Source organism: Corvus hawaiiensis, chromosome 13 (genome assembly GCF_020740725.1).
Source record: "Corvus hawaiiensis isolate bCorHaw1 chromosome 13, bCorHaw1.pri.cur, whole genome shotgun sequence".
Taxonomy (NCBI): Eukaryota; Metazoa; Chordata; class Aves; order Passeriformes; family Corvidae; genus Corvus; species Corvus hawaiiensis.
The window spans coordinates 3,944,384-3,958,956 of NC_063225.1; the positions used below are offsets into that span (position 1 = coordinate 3,944,384).

Genomic DNA, 14,573 nt, shown 5'->3' on the forward strand with positions numbered 1-14,573 from the left:
CACGTCTGCTGCCATTCTTGTGTGTGTGTCATTAAGCTTGTGGTGCAGATTTGCAGTACTTCTTCTCCTTGATGCCCCCACCCCACTCCTTTCAAACCTGATAATGGGATATCTCTGGCTTTGTTTGAATTTCAGCCCAGTTTCCATTTGTTGTTGTAGTGTTGGTAGAACCAAAATAACTGGCTTTATGTTCAGTTGCAAAATACTCTTAACACTAAGATTACATGGTTTTTTAGAGAGCTGTTGGACAGCTTGGCAGCTATTTGTTTCATGTGCTTGAGTAACAGATAATCATACATTGTACATCCTACATTTGTTAAAGCAGTTTTGAAAGTATTGGAAATTACTGGTTCTGCTGAGTGTAGTATTAAGTTCAAAATGTTAAAAGAAATGTAATTCTAGAACTACTGACCAATTTTGGGGTAATTTTTGTTCCTTAAGAAATGAAGCTGGCTCATTCTTGTACCACTACTTAGTTTGTCCTTTTTGGTAACTTCTGAGTTTATGATCTGAACTAAATTTGTTAGGGGGACAGAAGCCTGAAGGTTATACTTGCAGAAGTTTTCCTGAAAATCCACTGTAGCTTGCAATAAGTGGAAGACAAGCAAAATGTGGCCATTGCAGTTGCCCAGAGAGCTGTGTTGTAGTCTTGAGGTGGCCCTCACACATTGTCACATGTGTGCATTGGACTGCCACATCAGACCTGCTTCAAAGCTGCATCTGCTTATGTGGAAAAATGACTCATATAAATAGAAATTATTTCCCTATGTACATTTTATAAAATTACTGCATGTCTTCACACTCCTGTCAAAATCTTCCTGTATGGTTACCATAAGCTCTAAAAGAAAAAAAAAAAAGTACTCATCACTCTGTGAGCTTAAATGCAGAGACAAAGTTGAAATTCTCTGTTCAACTGTGTTGGCCATGTGAACTAACACTGCATTTTTTCCAAGGGTACTTTTCTATTACACCCTTACAAGCTCAGCAGTAAATAAGCAATATCATATTTCTTTTAATAGTCTCCAAGTGAATGACAAGTTTAATATCACTCTTCCTTCTGAATATGAATATACATTCCTGGAAAGCCCTGGGGTATTCTCTAGTGCGTATGTAAAATAAAAAAAAGAATTCATAATTAATTTCTTTAAATTGTGTTCATTATGGAAGGCTGCTGACATGAGGTGTTTATGCATAGCTTTGATGTAATCTAGCCAAATTTGACTCAGCTGTGCTTGTTCATTCTCCATTAACTTTAAGACAGCTCTTTTCAAACACCTTCATTTTAGGGACAGCTGTGATTTGTTTCACTGAAAAGCTCTCACATTCCTGATTTTCCCCCTTTTCAGATTTTAATTGCTTTAAAGCTTTCTAGTGGCTTCCAGCTACTTTAAAATCCTTCCTGTGCTTTACTTGCTGTTATACCTTCTAAGTAATCCTTATGGAATACTTTTTACTTTTATTTTAGTAACGTTAATGTTATTATTTATGTATTTGGAGCATTTTAAGCATTAGCAATTTAGATGTTGTTACACTTAGTTTTTAAAGAATGCAAGGAAATGCAATTATTTGAAAGACGCAATTATTTGAAAGATGACTTACAAAAGTTGTAATAGATAAGAAAGGTTATAATTTGATAACCTGTGAAAATGAGGAGTGAAGTCCTGAATTCTTTTAATCACTTCATTTCGATAAAATTCAGGGGTTTTATTGATTGTGAGCTGTTCATGAGCTGTATCTGAAGTTAATTGAGTATAGGAAGCAACACAGCATAGTCATAGTCAATAGCTGACTTGTTCTACTAAACCTGTTGTAAAGCTGTGTAAACAAAAAATGTGCAGTCCATTCAAGTGTGGTGTGTACAGTGGTTATAATTGTATGATGTGAATTTTGTCATCAGTACATAAATTGTTAGTGACAAATTCTGAGTACAGCTTACGTTTTCAGTTGCTGCTCTTAAACCCCACGCTGCTCTGCGTGACTCATAAGCAGAAAATTGCCCACTGAAAGTTTTTTTTTATTCCTAAAATACCTATTCTTGTTTAGGCTTCCATAAAAATAAGTGTTACTATTTCTCAGTTTAAGTCTACCCTATTTTGAGTATTTCTTTTCCAGTATTCCTTTGTTAATAATACCCTCTTTTGCCAGGTGATATGCCTCAGCTGGTCAGAGGGATGAAGCTTTTAAACCAAGCTGATCCATGTGTGCAAGTTTTAATCCAGGAGACAGGAGAACATGTGCTGGTGACAGCAGGAGAAGTTCATCTTCAGCGTTGCTTGGATGACCTGAAAGAAAGGTTAGAGGGGCAAGGAGGAAGAAATATTTTTAGTTCAGTAGGTGTCTGCTGTATTTCTCTGTCAGATGGGTATCTTTGATTTATATTCTGTTAAAATAGAGCTTTATCCACAAACAGTTTTTATCATTGGGTCATAAATGTACCTCTTTGTAGCTATAAAATTATCTGCAGTGGGGCAGAAGCCACTAACTTGTCACTTCTAAACATCTAACACACACTTGAGGCACTTTCTAGAAATTAGAAATTACAGTAGATTCAGGAGTCCAGTTAAGAATGTAATGTGGCATTTGTACAAAATAAAAACTGAGGGGAATCATGTCTGATAAATGAACTCTGAAAAATTCTAAAGCACCAAGACCAAAACTGTATGTGCACACACCATCCTGTGCCCTTTCTCATTGATTATTTTTTTCAAAGGTTAATCTTTTCTCATTCATAAGCAGTACTTTTTGCAAGCACACATGCATATATTTAGTATCTTCTAAAGTTTCTTCAAATGGTAGAAGAACAGATGTCTGAAACAATCCCTTCCTGTAACTTCATTTACTAAAACCTTTCTGGTACTTCTGCCACATCCATTTACAGTCATTTTCTTTCTAAACCAAAGAACAAACCTGATGAATGGTTGAATGTCTTACTGTACCCATACTCATTTCAGTTAATATCAGAGAACAGTAATTTCCTATGAAAATTAGACTGGATCCCTTATAAAACTGGATGTATGTTTTAATGGTTATCCTCATTGCAACTTAATGCAACATCTTTTTACTGCTTCTAAAAACATAGTAATATTTATTGATACATTTTGCTCAAAAGTAATGTGTTTAAGCAAAACTGGTTGTGCCTGTCTTTAGCTGCAGTTTGCATAGCAGGGTTGTATAAATGTTTCTATTATTGGCAATGGTCCAAATAATACTCCATGACAGGAAAATAGGATTATAGTGAGCAGCTAGTAGGACTTACATACATACATTTATATGCATTTACATGCCAAACCTTTCCTTTTGTGTGCATAATTTTGGGTTTTTTTATGAGTTGTCATCTAATTTGGCTTTTTGTTAAGAGAATGATGGTCTGTCAAAAGTGACTATTTTGTATCCCTTGCTTGTATTCCTGGAGAAAATGATGTCAGTGTTCCAAACTACCAAAGCACAAAACCACTCTGTGCTCGTGGCATCCTGAGCAGAAACAAGAAACACCTGGAGACACAGACAAACAGGGCTGCCACCATTGTCCTGCTTGATTGTGGTTCATGGTTTCTCAGTTGGGTGCCAGCTCCCAAAAGGAGTTGGGAGCAGATGTGTTCACTAAGGAGCTCACTCTCCTTCTAGATCTCTCAGGATTTGGCATATTTTAGTTGCCATCCCTCACACACCAGCTCGTGGGACAAGAATTGTCCTTTCCTTTTCTCCCCATTTTGTAGAAGAAAGAGTCCAGAATGGGATTCCTGTCTTGCTCCATTCCTCATGGATTCTGTGTAAATTCTGACAGTGGTAAACTGGCACTAGTTACCTATTAAAGTGTGAAGAGGAAAAGTTGTGCTCTGGAATGTTAGTTTTCATTAGCTCCCTGTGTTTCCCTGTAAACGTTAAACTTTTAAGTGCATATAATTTGGAATAGTAAATTGTGAACTAGGGATCAAGACAGCATGTAATAACCTTAAAATGTGACCCAGAAGTTTTTCCCCAAAAATATTGGGAAAGGTTATTCAAGACAGTTGAGTCACACTTGAGGTAGTGGGGCAGGATGCTGGTGTTGGCATCTACCACAATTGCATCAACTGGGTTTTGCAGATTGATGTTTTTGGACTGGTTACAGCAACTGAGGAGGTTCTGCTGTATTCAAACTACATTGCATTGTCAAGATTTTAATCAGACTTTTTCAAAGGCACATATTTAATTTTAGCTTTCCCACTGTGTATTTAAAAAATTATGTTCAAGTGATACTTATTGTCAAAGATGTGGAGAAACATGGAAACAACTAAAAGATCAGTCATCTGTGTTCATCTAAATGATTCAATATGGATGTTCTGCCTGATTTCACCAAATTTATATTTTTTCTTCCCAATTAGTTCTTTTTGAATGGAGTAAGAAATTAGACCTTGTAGCTTTGAACATTTTATTTTCTGTGTTGTACAATAGAAATTTTTAGAAATTTCTGTCCCAGGAACATTTCAAATACTAACTGTGAAGGGATTAAGTTACCCTTCTCAGAATGAGAAACAGAAAGAATTAAGGTAATGGTGGCGCTGGGGGGGGAGTTGTGGGTTTTGTTTGGTGTAATGCAAATCCTTGAAAGAACTGCAAAAAGGATAAATCTCTCCTGGGTTTGATTCCCATGGAAATACAGCTTACAACTGTATTTGCTTTTCTTCCTCAACTTTTTTTATCACTGCCAAAATTTACCAGAACATAGGAAATATTGGTTAGTCCTTCTGTAGTCATTGAGTGAACCTGCTCAGAACTCGTGGGTGGTTAAGAAGAATACACAGCTGTGATCCTTGAGCCTGTCAGAAAACGAATAATTCTTCCTTTTTTCTTGCCATCATTCACATTATTTGACATACCTAAAATGCTTCACCTGACTTTAAAGCATCACTTTCCAGCATGAAGCTTTTATAATAGTGGTTATCAGCCCAAAAGGACAAAGCTCTGTTCAGCTTTCCCAGTGCTTCATCTTCTCAGGGCATCTCCCTCTGTGAGCAGATGTGCTGGCTCACACCAAGTGTCCACCTCAGTACCATGTCTGAGCAGTGTGGCCAACAACAGGAACAGGAAGAGTAAAACTGGAGTAACTGTGGTGCTTTCCCAGGCCTCTTTCATTTTCAGTCCAGGGCCCTTTGTGGTTTGGTTGTTGGTTAATCCTGGTCAGCCTTTTGCATGCCCCACTTGATTTTGTAGATCTCTGTTGCACCCTTGGAACATCTGAAGGCTTCTTGTGCTTGTGTTCCTTCGATCATCTTTGCTCTCAGTTTTTTTCTAGTTCCGTTTCGTTTGAGAGCAGAGCACAGCAGCACATAGTTCCCAAGATGTGGCTGAACCAGTGATTTGTGCAGAGGCATAGCAGTGCTTTTGCTTTTATTTTCTTGAGTTCCTTTCCAAATATTTCTGAAGACATAAAAGGCAGTGCTTCTTTTTTGAAGTACATAAAATTTGAATTTGAAATGCATTACTTAGTAATCTATGTTGCAGTCAGATTTGTTCGTGAACGTCTGTTCCACGTTAAGGCCGTTGCCCTACCTCCCACCCCCAAGTTTAAAACTAGTTTCAAGATTCTTTAACTAATTCTTAAACATTATTTTGCAGGTTTGCAAAGGTGCAGATCAGTGTATCTGCTCCTATTATACCCTTCCGAGAGACGATAACAAGACCTCCCAAAGTCGATATGGTGAATGAAGAAATAGGAAAACAGCAGAAAGTTGCTGTCATACACCAAACAAAAGAGGACCCAAATAAAATTCCTGAAGGAATTCAGGTTGATTCAGATGGTCTTGTTACAATTAATACTCCAAATAAACAAGCTACTCTCAGTGTAAGAGCAATGCCACTTCCTGAGGAGGTCACTCGACTTCTTGAAGAAAACAGTGACTTAATTCGAACTATGGAGCAACTCAACACATCTCTGAATGAAGATAAAAAAACACATGAGATAAATCAGAAGACTCTTGATAGAATCAAAGAATTCAAACAGAAGTTGGAGAAAAGTCTTCAGGGGAGGAAGTGGAGAAATGCTGTTGATCAGATCTGGTCATTTGGACCACGGAAATGCGGGCCTAATATTTTATTACATAATTTCGGGAGTTATAGGAGGTCTGTGTGGCAGTGCCTTGGGAACTCCGTGAAAGAAGTAGGTAAATACAGAGACTTTGACAACAGCATAGTGAGTGGATTTCAGCTGGCTACACTTTCAGGTCCCATGTGTGAAGAGCCTCTCATGGGTGTTTGTTTCACAGTGGAAAAATGGGAAATAAATAAAGCTGGAGATGCACTGTCAAATAGCAGTCAGGATTCAGGGGAAATTGATACCACAGAACATGAGCAAAATGAAGATAATACTCCAGCAAGCAGTTGCACTGATGAAGGTCCCAGTGCAGATGAACACCAGGACAAGAACCAAAGTGGTACAGACTCACCTGAGAAAATGAGTAAACACAAAGGAGAATTATTACTTCCAGATTGTTACGGCCCTTTCTCGGGCCAGCTGATTGCCACCATGAAGGAAGCCTGTCGTTATGCTTTGCAAGCAAAACCACAGAGACTCATGGCAGCAATGTACACGTGTGAAATCATGGCTACTGCAGAAGTTTTAGGTAAGACCGGGACAATAAACCTTTGCCAAGAATTTCCTTTCTGATTTCCTAGATGAGGTTTTATAAATGAGACTGGATCAGAAGGTGTAAGTTCATTAAAGGTTTTGTCAGGAGTCCTACATAGTTCTCCAGTAGGATTTATACTATTCTGAAGGAGAATTTCGCATTCTTCTTGCTTATCTGAGCCATAGGCATAAATAGCAATGCTGCACCTTTTTGAAGTGCGAGATACAAAATGTTGCCTTCTGAGGAAGTTTTTGTAAGACCAGCTTCAGTAACCATGAATATCAATACTGTGCCTCATAATTAAGCCCTAGTTCCATGAAGAGATGGGAAACCTGTCCTGTTTGTAAAGGGCGTGCAGGATCTTAGCAAATGCCGTATCAAGGTATTTTAGTACAATAGTACAGAAATAAAATCAGGAAAAGGAAAATTAAATTATTGTTGCAATCCAATTGGTAATTTTGTGTTTTTAAGTAGCATCTGTATCTTTCTGGTATGCAAGTTGGCTCAACCCAGTGCATGCCAAATGGTGTCATTTATATTACCTTACCACTTACACCTACTTAAACTTGTTTTTATGACCTACTTATGACACCACTTCACTGTGTTTGTTCTTGGAGTTTTCCATGGAAGTTGCTTGCATGCTGAATCTGATCCAATGCACCAAGATTTTCTTTAAAACTAACTTCCAGTGCATTTAAACTATCATCAGTTTTACTTTGACTGCACTATCCATGACAAAAATTACAGTATATCGCACGTACAATAATTATTTGGTTCCTGTAAAAAAATCTCAGCTGCTGTACACACAAACATAATGATAGCAGTCCAAAGACCAAAAATTACATTTGTGTGTAATGAAAAGAAAATGCCTTTGAGTGAGCAACTGTTTTGTGCAGATGCATGATCCTGTTCTTTGCTGGAGGTACCCTGTAGTAGGCCTGGTTAAGGGTGTGCTGCCATAAGCTTATTGGCACATTACCCTCAACATCACCTACTCTGACATGGAACTTTGGCATTTCAAACTCTTTTCTGATGTGCAGGATTACTAATAGCTGTCAAAACTGGACTTTGTACTGTTCCATGTTGCTGTTCCAGAAGCACATTGACACAGTACTTCTGAGTCTCTTCATCAAGCTATAAGCAAGATACCATTTTTTAAACCTCAAAAACACTGTATAAATTGCTGTTTTTCAAAATACTACCCAAAAAGCATGATTGTTTACAGTGAAGTAATAAACATGCATTGGCTCATTAATTGTGCCATAAACCCAAATGGAAACATGGCTTTCTAATGTGTATATATATATATATATTTAATGAGTGTAATGTAGGACTCAGACATGCAAGCAAATTAGTCCAGTCTGATGAATGTGAATTGTGTTGTAATAGCCATGGACACGCACTTAGTTCATTACAAATTCGTGGGTTTAATTTTTATTGTGGAAACTTAAGCTAATAAATTGCATCCTCATTAGGAGAAGTGAAAAGCAGGCCTTCTATCCAGTCAGGCTTAGCAGTTGACATGTGTCAAACCACTGGCTTTTATATCTTTATTCATTTCTTTGGCATTCAGGGCATACATTGATACCCTGTGAAGTTTAACATATCTCCATATTGATCTGCTTGTTTCTAAGATGTTAGCTTCTGGGAAAGTGAGGTCATCTGTGTTCTCAGAATATAAAGCTTTGTCCATCAGACTTTTCTGACAATGAAAATAAACTGAACTGAGGCAGAGGAGAGGAACAAAGAGAGTGGAACACAGTGTTTTTAAGTGTACAAGTTTTCTTGTGTGTTTATTATCTTGATGAACACAAATATATTTTTTCGTTTTTGTCTGTAAAATACTTCTAAAAACATACTCTAAAGTCAAACATGGTCATTTTCACAGCTACTTTCATGACATATACGCTGTATTTCAATAGATTGAATACTAACTTGGAAAAGAAAATTGAAATTATCCATGACTGACTTAAGACTGAATTTATTAACAAACCAATTGAACTCATTAAATGTGACAAATATGTAGTATTTCAGATAAACTAGTTTTTTGTGATTAGAACAGCACTGGCCTATCTGGGACAAGTACCATGTAGGGATATGGTGATCCAAGCAAATTTCTAACAGTAGCTAGGATACAATTCCTAAAACACAACAATATTTCTTAGTAATGATTCTCAAGTATTTGGTTGTAAGAAAAAAAGCAAGCTAGGCACATACTCTGCCAAAGTGCCTTTTTAAAAGAGTATATACAGTCATGTGATTGTGTGAAATGGACCTAGATGGATTCATACAGCTCTAGTAATGTATTAAATGTTACTCAGATGGTTCTGCACATTGTATGGCAGAATGTGTTCTTTGCTTGAATTTACTGTGTCCGCTTAATTGATTGGCTTACAACAAAGAATTTTAGCCAAAAATTACGTGTTTTACTTCAAGCTGAAACTTCCTGCACAAATATTGGTGTGTTTCTCTTTGTGATGCAGGATATGGATATGTTGGTAAGCTGATCAGAACTGTGTCTCTGCAGGTCGTGTGTATGCTGTGCTGTCCAAAAGGGAAGGCAGAGTGCTACAAGAGGAGATGAAAGAGGGGACGGACGTGTTTATTATTAAGGCAGTCCTGCCAGTAGCAGAAAGCTTTGGCTTTGCTGATGAAATCAGGAAGAGAACCAGTGGCCTGGCCAGTCCACAGCTGGTGTTCAGCCACTGGGAGGTAAAAATATCCATTCACTCCATCTGTTTTGGTGATCTATTTCCTGTAGATGTGGCAGACTGGAATAATAAGCAAAAAAGGTTAAGTTTTGGTCAAGACATTTGATTAATTCCTTTTTGAAGTGAGGAAAAAAGTAGCCTTATATTATTTCTTACTGTAGATACACTGTTCAGAAATGTGTTTATATTTTGTTTAGATGGGATGCTTTTTTATTTCAACAGAAAGTAAATCTTTCATAAATGAAGCTGATTCTTTATAAATGTGTTTTCCTGAATTTATATTCCCTTTTTGGTGAGTTCTCTGGTAAACTTGTTTGGAGAACGGGAAAAAAACCAAAGCCACAAAACAGCCCCAACCTACCACTAACAGAAGATAAATGTATCAGTAAATCTAATGCACATGAAAGTTAACCTCTTAAGGTCTAGCAGGCACTTGTCCTCCCATATTCCAAGCCAACATAAATTTTCATGCTTAAAAGGCAAATGGAATAGATTTCCTTCATTCAAAATTAAGTCTGTTGATAGTAAGCAGAGGTGTCCTCAAAATCATTCCCTTTGATCATTTTTGTCACTTAAAGAATGAAGAGTTGAATGTGAAGATGTAAAGGAGATAGCAAGTGGGAAAGCTGATAAAAGGAGTGTTATCAGCTGAGAGTGCAGTGTAGTTTGTTCTTATGATGTGGAGAGTAGATCTTCAGGGAGAAAAAGAGGAGGCTGTAAATCAGAGCTCCTGGTTCAAGACAAACACACCTGCATTGTTGGGCTCCTCAGAAGACTCCACTGAAAAAGCTAAAAATGGCTTCAAGGACAAAAGTCAGTGGGTATAAATATTTCACCTTAACTTTTTAAAATAACTTTAAAATCTAGGTTTTTCTGGGTTTGGTTGGGGGTGTTTGTTTGTTTGTTTGTTTTGGTCAGGTATTCCTTTATTTGGTGTTAAAAAACAATAGAAACTCTGTAAATGGATGAAAAAATGTTTGTTTGTTTGACTGATCTTCTGATTTATTTTGTCACCTCAAATGTCAAGTCTCTGAGAACAACCAACTGTAGATTTTTGAGGTCAGTCACACTCCCTGCAGTTGCCAGCTATGGACTGCTTGCCACTGTTTCTCTGAAGTATGTGCTGTTTTTTCACATGGTGTGGATTCTTCATCCACAGCTAAGTTGTCCTCCTAGGTAGTATCTGTAAAATACTCCACTAACATTATTTCTTTGTTAGTAATTGTGGTAACTGCCTCAGGAATTTTATGTGGATGGTAATGGAAAAAGAGGACATCTGCAGACTGGCCACGTGCTAACAAAAGGGTTGGGAAGAGTATTTGACATAGTACTTGAAACAGTGCACTTGGAAAAGTACATTATGTCTTGCTTGGCAGTGGGACCTTACTGGTGTTAGTAAGTGCTGGCACCAAGGACTTAGCTCTCCTCCCTCAATATTGACTCATTTCATCTCTTGTAACTAAGTCCAACTTCACGCAGAACCACAAATGCAATAGCAAAAAAAAAAAAAAAAGGACAACCTTCTACAGATGGTGTACACACAGAAAAATTGATAAACTGCATCTTTTGAGTATGGGGATCCTGGTTAGAGCCAGTTACAGATCAGGAACCTCAAACCACTGGGTGCTGGCAGTACTGTGTACAGAAACCTTGACAGTTTTGGACGTTCTCCTCTGAAGTGCAGCTGGTGAGGTTTTGTGGCTTAACTGGTCTTTTGTCTGAACGGCCTCTGACATCAGTGCCCTAAAGGAATATGACATCAATTCCAGCTAACCATCTTTTTGTGCCAGTTTCTTTAGGATTTGTAGCTCCTATGCTCCAGCACTAAGCAAAAATGTGAACCCTGTGGCTCTCAAGCCTCCCCTTCTGTCCCCAACCCTTGGCATGTACGTTCGCTCTCAGATGTTACAAATTCCACATAAGAAAATGTTCACACATAATTATAGACATGCATAGGACAGGGAGATTTGAACAATTGGCAGGATTTTGTAAAATTGACCCCCGGGAGAGATTATAATTGCAGCTTGTATGTTAAATGTATTGGTAGTAGGAAAAATTATTGTGTAAGCCAGTCACCTTTCCACCTGGGGAATCTGTCACTGGGGGAGGGTTGGGTTTGTTTGTCTCCATGAAAGCCATGCCACATATTTTTGTGATAAAATAAGCCTTTTCTAAGCTACTAGTAATGTTATCTCTGTGCAGTGATGGCAGAAGGAGTGCATGTTACTCTCACACCATCAACAGAATTGCTAAATAAATACAATTTTCAGAATTTCTAGTGTTAGTATGACAGAGAAACCATGAGAAATGGTTTGTGTCTCAGCTCCTGTTTGTTCTCTTTGAATTCTGCACAGAGTTGCATCAGGTGATGGGCATGACTTTGACATTGTCACTTTACTGATGAATTATGGTGTATGTACCTACATGATAAAACACCAGCATTTTATTTGAATCCCTACTATTTAATGCATCATTGTGTAGGGTAATAGGATGTGAACTTTGTGTAATCTTAAACTATTTTTTCCTTAGTGTTAAAAAGTGGAAGAAAGTGCAGTAGCTACTTGGTTTTGTTCTGCATTTCCTGTGCTACCGAGTGTGTGGCTGCTGCTTTAATTGCACACCCTCCAAACCCTTCCATGGCGTGCTGAATGAACTCTGTGCTGCTGGTGTTTTCTCAGTGTGCTCTGCTCATTAGCTGAGTACCTGGGACTTGCATTTGTCTACACAGATTCCTTCTAATGTGTTGTTAACCCCATTTTACACAAAGTGAAATAGAAACTTTGGGGGATTTTTAAACTTAAAAACGCTTAATCTCATGGAAATCACATGCATAGGGCACGTTTAAACAATTGAGGTTTGAGTTCACTCTTTCATTATATTTCATTACCATTTGTAGACTCTAAACACAGGAAGGTCAATGATAGAGCCCACATTTAAATGAAGCCATTTTGGTCTCTGTGGAAATGATATTGCTTTTTTTTTTCCCCTATTCGGTTAATGAATGTATTTTGTGTAGTTCAGATTGCTCCAACCCCAAGGGATAGAGCAATATGTATATTGAGGTCTGTCTTGTCAGATACTCCTTTTTTATTAATTTCTTCTGGCATGCTTGTGCAATTTATTCCTGCCTGTGAAGGACAGCACCAAGTAACCATTAGTGGGAGCTTTCAGTTTAGTCCCAGCTAAATAAACTAATTTTAAAAGGTAGGCAAAGGTTATGTGTGTTGGGCTTACTTGGCAGTAATTTCTTAGATTATACTGAAATCTTTCTTATTAAATCGTTAGTTTAAAGTACTTAACTTTGGGATAATTATGAACTAGTTGTATGTTTTTAAACTTTCAATTAATAATACACCTTCAGCTAATGTATGCTTTTGTTTGAGCCTCTTTCCTTTGTTCTCCATTCTTTGCAGTTAGATCTTTTACTCAGTCATGTTATTTTATCTTAATCATAGGGGTTTTGAACAAGAAGGTATTTGTGATTGCACAATCCTTAGAATAATGGAACGTTCATCCCATTTGGGAAATCTGTGTTGTACGTAAAGAAATAATGCATGTGGCTCTATTCAGATGCTGATTGAATTTTCAGCAGGAATTGTCAAAGACATCTACTAGTTGTAAAGTTGTGAAATGTGTAGTATTCCTGTTAAATCACATCTTTGAAAGTGCGTGAAGATTGCCTATTAAGCACACTTTTATTCTTGAGAGAGCATGAGTGAACTGTAAACACATTTAATCAGAATTCTTTTTCATTATCCCTTCTAAGTAGAATAGTGCCTAGAACGTGCCTCAGGGCTCTGGAGAAAGGCAAGAGAGGGATTGTGTGTAATAATTGCTAGGAATATGAGGCTTCTGAATGTGTAAGTTTTATATTCTGAATTTTAGTTCATGCCTTTCGAATTGTAAGTCATTTTACAGCTCAGAATATGGGGCTTAATATAGAAGTTGCTGGATGAGATTGTTAGGCTTGCATTAAACAGGAAGCAGGCTGAGGTAAGGAGAGAGAATCTATTCTTGAACTGTAACTTTACATACATTATTGCACCAGTGACAGTTTAGGCACATAAATGAATTCCAGGAGTAACCTGGAACCTTTCAAATATGAAAAGCTCATTGTTTTGGCAAGGACATCTGAAGCTAATTGAAACAGTAAATACAAGTGCTAGGGGTGTGGCTTTAATTCTCTTTCTTAATACATGTTTCTTAAGTAATAGGAAAAAATGCAGCAGTAGAGCCACACGTCTCCTTTTTTTATTTCCAGTTACCAGATTCCTCTTTGCAGCTACTTGCTGAAGTCAAGGCTAAAGCTTAGCTGTCACTGTTTGAGACACAAACAAGGATGATGCTCCTGAGCCAAAATAAACTTGTATGAGTTTATTTTATAACTAACTGTGTAAACGTTCTTTTTTACAATATTTCTTGGAAGACGAGTTCTTGTATCTAACCATTTTAAGGCTTTGGCTCTCCCCGTTATATATTGTGAATGGAAGCTCTGAATTATGGGATGCTATTTGATTTTCCATGCTATTCCTTTCGCTTGCAGGGTATCTACACACCCAATACATTCATGTAAGGTTTTCTGTTCTGGAGGCACACTGCCAGTGCCCAAGTGGCCTCAAATTTGGTTGTGCTTAGTGCAGAACCACTTGTGCAGCATTACCCAGCATATTACCTATGGTTTTCTTGAAAAACAGCAGGTAACTATTCACATACACCTCTGCAAGGTTCTGCTATTTTACCTGAAGGTGAGTTTACCCTAAAACTTTTTGTTTCTCAGGGCCACTTCAGACATCTCAGACGTGCGTATCCGCTGTACTTTTTAAAGTTGCGCAGTCTGAGTTTATGTCATTGTCATTACTAGGTGGTGGACACCACTTGAACTGTAAATGCTCTTGAAATATCTTTCTACCATCAAGTTTTCAAAGGTGGAAAGGATTCTGATCCACTGGAGCTTGTATTATCTTCAAAATCGTGCATAATAATTCTTTCGATTTTTTTTAAACTTTTTTATTTTTCAACAAAAGAAAGAACTTCTGGCATGTTTTTCCTGGCGTGCTGACAGCTGCTGGTGGTAGTGCCCAGTCACACTGAATTTAGTGTTTCTTGGGATTTCTTATTAAGCAGTGCACAAAGTCCATAATGTTGCTTGCTGGTTGTAAAATCTCCATCAGACAGTGTAAGATTGCTCTTTCTATTCATGGTCCAGCATTTTCCACATTGATGATATTTGGCTCAAAAGAAATTTTCTGTCTTC

General features: G+C 37.6%; 1 protein-coding gene across 2 annotated transcripts in view; it reads left to right on the forward strand.

Moving 5' to 3' along the window:
• Positions 1–14,573, forward strand: part of EFL1 (elongation factor like GTPase 1) — a 65,150-nt gene that overhangs the window by 44,896 nt on the left and 5,681 nt on the right. The window contains exons 17-19 of one of the 2 annotated variants that reach the window (XM_048317805.1): positions 2,146–2,293; positions 5,599–6,602; positions 9,136–9,320. In XM_048317805.1, coding sequence (XP_048173762.1) covers positions 2,146–2,293; positions 5,599–6,602; positions 9,136–9,320 — 1,337 coding nt within the window. The remainder of the gene's footprint in view (positions 1–2,145; positions 2,294–5,598; positions 6,603–9,135; positions 9,321–14,573) is intronic. The other variant, XM_048317806.1, reaches the window with a different exon arrangement.